The sequence below is a fragment of the Parathielavia appendiculata genome, assembly GCF_033297405.1.
Source record: "Parathielavia appendiculata strain CBS 731.68 unplaced genomic scaffold N657scaffold_33, whole genome shotgun sequence".
NCBI classification, from domain to species: Eukaryota; Fungi; Ascomycota; class Sordariomycetes; order Sordariales; family Chaetomiaceae; genus Parathielavia; species Parathielavia appendiculata.
The window spans coordinates 107,977-112,308 of NW_026944252.1; the positions used below are offsets into that span (position 1 = coordinate 107,977).

The 4,332-nt window shown below is 49.4% G+C and overlaps 1 protein-coding gene across 1 annotated transcript; it reads left to right on the top strand.

Moving 5' to 3' along the window:
• Positions 1-529: 529 nt before the first annotated feature.
• Positions 530-776, top strand: N657DRAFT_650696 (uncharacterized protein). Its single transcript, XM_062794000.1, has one exon. It carries the CDS (start codon positions 546-548, stop codon positions 762-764), a length of 219 nt encoding a protein of 72 aa, XP_062642785.1. The 5' UTR covers positions 530-545; the 3' UTR covers positions 765-776.
• Positions 777-4,332: the final 3,556 nt, after the last annotated feature.

A 4,332-nucleotide genomic window follows, 5' to 3' on the forward strand; every position in this document is an offset into this window, starting at 1 on the left:
CTCGGTAAATCGACTGCTCGGGAGGCGCCGGGAAGAATGCCGTGTTTTGAGAGAAGATGTTGTTTGAAGTTGGAGGTGTTTTGGGCACCGTAAGAAGGGCAATATTTGCAATAGTATATCCGATTTTTGCCCTTGTGTGTTGGCTCATCTTCTCGAGGCGGTCGACTGTCTTTTGCAGCTTCACTTGAACGAATAGATGTGCCCTTGGATATGACAGAATCTTCGGACAGAAAAGACATGTTTCCCCAACATTTGACCTGCTAGGAATACTGATGATTGGGGTGAAGAGCTATTGGAAGTCGTGGTGTTGAACTGAGTGGGTTCCTTGGCACCAAGATCACGGACTGAGGCTCTGAGCACTGAAATTCAATGCGAGACTCTCAGTCAACACAGATCCATCATCCATCACAATGACGCAGTTCTTGACATATACGTCATATCATGGCACACTGTCTCTATATAAGGGGGGTAATTCCCCTGGGAGGATTAGAGAGAAAATTTGGTTCCAAAGAAAGAGAAAGGGACATTCTGTCAGGGCCCCCACCATGAGCCCTACACTTGGGCAATTGGCGGGCGAGACACTGTGGATTTCATGGCGCAGCGACATGACTCGCAGCAGAGAGAGGATATCTGGAGAGCAGGAGACTCAGATTGGAACTTGGAACTTCCCTCTCTCAAGGATCAGTCAGTTGGTTAGTGGTGCACGCACAATACAGTCGTCTTGCCTGCTGCCTGTTGAGGATTCGGTGCATCTTCCTTGGTGAGCTTGTGCGTGTCACCTTACACATTCTGAGACACCCTAACCCACTATCTTGATCCTTCGTTTGTGTGGTCACTCTGGAATCGTGACTCCAATTCAAGCTTCATTTCATACCTCAATCTGTTCAATAACATTTGGTTGATCTAAGCTTACTCGAGCATGTAACTGTTGGCTGCCCAACAGTTGTCCCACGGCTGCGCACAGCCCACAGAGTTCTGGTTCCTTGTGCGATCTTAGCAATACTACCAGATCACCTAGTATTGCCTGTCACCACCCGTGATAAATTGGGTACTGTAATTACCGTTAACGTACATTATAAGCGAGTGAGCCATATAAGCGAGTGAGCCACTTTTCGACGCGACGCGACCCTCCACCTCCAACATACCACTCGACAACAACCAACCATGCCTGCCACCATATACGAAGCTAGGGTAAACTTGGCCCTTGAAGCTCTTCAAAATGACGAAAATCTAAGGGTACGGGCCGCTGCTAAGATCTACAACATTGATCGTATGACGCTTTCGCGACGACGCGCTGGCAAGCCTGCACGACGCGACACCACGCCCAATTCGAAGAAGCTCACTCAATCAGAGGAGGACGCCATTGTTCGATACATTATTGAGTTATGTGCGCGAGCATTTCCACCAAGATTGCGTGGTGTGGAAGATATGGCCAACCAACTGCTACGCGTACGCGACGCGCCCTCTGTTGGCAAGCTCTGGGCACACAACTTCGCCAAGCGCCAGCCACAGCTCCGTACGCGTTTTACGCGTAGATACGACTACCAGTGGGCAAAGTGCGAGGATCCAAACGTCATGGCCGAGTGGTTTGCGCTTGTACGGAACATTATGGCCAAGTACGGTATTGTGGATGATGATGTCTACAACTTCGACGAGACGGGGTTTATGATGGGCATTATCTTCACGGGCATGGTGGTTACGACCTCGGACGGCTTCAGCAAGGCAGAACTCACCCAGCCTGGCAACCGCGAATGGGCAACGGTAATCCAGGGAGTCAATGCCCTCGGCTGGGCCATCCCTCCCTTCATCTTGGCTGCGCAGTACCACCTCGCGAACTGGAATACCGAGTGCAGCTTGAAGGATCACTTACTGTACAAGATGCACAAGGTCTATTGGACCAGAAGGCCGTGGGTGGTGAGGGAGTACAAGAAATGCAGCTGGATAGTGGTAGTGCAAGGGGGGGACGTACGAAGGTTCGGTGCTGTGGTGTGTGCGGCAAGCCTGGCCATAATGCACGCACTTGCCAGGAGGCTGGGGAATCATCTGATTCAGCTGTTTCTAATGTAATTGTAGTTAGTTCCTAATGTTGGTGTGTTACAATTGAGCAAAATTGTAGTAGGGCAGTGAAAAGTGGCTCACTCTCGCTTATATGGCTCACTCGCTTATAATGCACGTTAACATTAATGTTAAGAAATCAGTAATATATTGTTCGCCCCCCATTTTCCAGGCACAACTGCAGCTCTGGGCATTAATTTTATGTGCCAACCGCACAGCCAATCTTCCAGCACAGCCAACCGACCTGTTGGAAATTCGTGGCACTGGAACTTCGGACGCTCAGCTGCTGTTGGATGCATGGCTGCCCAACTGACCGTCAGGCAACGTGAGGGGTAACCAGGGCACTGGGCAACGAGGTCAGGGCGATTCCCCCTTCGCTGGAGACGTGAGAGAAGAACAACCTTCAATCAAGAACATCTGGGATGCTCCGAGCATCTCAAATCTGACTGTTGTAAGCTCCCATCATCTGTGTGATCACCATGGAATCGTGGCTGTTGGTTTTCCAACACGACCCTTCATCAAGCGCGCTCTTAACTGTGGAGGATTGAGAGCCTGGATATCCTCTTCTGGCTGGCACTCAATCCAATCCTTCAAGCAGGGCAATACATTCTCAATGGGTGCATGATCTAGGCTTTTGAGTGGCCATCGTAGGACCTCAATACCTAATTCTCGAAGTCTAACAGTGGTGGCAAGTGCCCTGTGTGCCGAAGTATTATCTTTGTTGAAGACAATGCAGTAGTTGTGTTCTTGGATATGTTCCTGATAGAAGCGGTCGAGCAACGGGAAGATGTCGAATATTATTGTCGGCACAGATACCCCCGTACTCCTTTCCCTATACAAAACGGCTTCTTCCGACAGCCGGTAAACGAACACCAGAACATCCAGCCTTTTGGCTTCCGTTTCTTCAAGGTGTATTTGGTCAGGTCATCGGTCTTGTCCATCAGGACTCGTTTGTTCCACATCGAGTTGTTAACTACCCAGGTCTCGCCAGAAAAAGCACATCTTCCCGGTCTTCGGGTCGGGGCTGTAGCCGTAACTGTTCTTGGCACCACTGAACGCGACAGCGTAGATCTTCCTCGGTAATAACAATCTTCTTAGGCCGAAGTAAAGAAGCCCACCCGAGGTAGTGGATTGCTCGGGTAAGAGCTGTTGGGCAGCCAACAGTTACATGCTCAAGTAAGCTTAGATCAACCAAATGGTATTGAACAGATTGAGGTATGAAATGAAGCTTGAATTAGAGTCACGATTCCAGAGTGACCACACAAATGAAGGATCAAGATCGTGGGTTAGGGTGCCTCAGAATCCCTTTCTCCTTCTTGGAACAAATTGTCCTCTCTAATCCTCCCAGGGGAATTACCCCCTTATATAGAGACAGTGTGTCATGATATGACGTTTATGTCAGGAACTGCGTCATTGTGATGGATCTGTGTTGACTGAGAGTATCGCATTGAACATCAGTGCTCAGTCCGTGAATCTTGGTGCCAAGGAACACACTCAGTTCAACAAGAGCCGTTTCACCGTAGCCTTATAGCGTGGTAGGCACCCGGGCCGGGAGCTGGTACGATGGGATGTAGCGGTTACGGCCGGTCTGCAACCATCGCCTCAACTGCTCCCGGTGCGGGGTTCAAATGGCCCCTTTCCTTGTGTGACGAATCTCAAGCCCCAACTTCTGAAAGGGACTCCTGAAGGTTATAGCTTTGACAACGGGGTGAGGTTCGGTGAAGCCAAAGGATTCACAACAAGCAATGTCCAAAGATACTGACAATCTTGCACTTGAGTTGGAGAAAAAAAGTTTTTATCAATTAAAAAAATAAATATGGAATGATGATTTTAGTCCGTTTGGACCATGAAGGAGCTGGACAGATCAGCTCAGCGATGGAGAGCCCTCTACAGGATGTCGATCCCGGCATAGGGGTGCAGTGCAGGTGAGGAAGCCATCAGAGGACTTGTATCTCCGCCGGGGCTAGTATCGCTAGCGCGGTACAGCCAAGCACTAAAGTGGGGTTCCAAAAGTCTGTTACCATCCCATCCTGAATCCCCAACCACTCAAATTACCCAGCGCTGGTACTTCTGACTTAACAAATCATAACTTAACATACATAAATCAAGGTAAAAACCCAGCTAGTACATCTTGTAGCCCTGGTTCCCATTGTTAATACTTAGTGTACCAACTCCTAGCTTTTTTGACTGCAGCCAGCCGGCGTGGGACTGAATCAATCAGACGGTCGATGTCAGCCTGATCAATCGCCCACCAACACTCTTGGAGAACACGCGTAA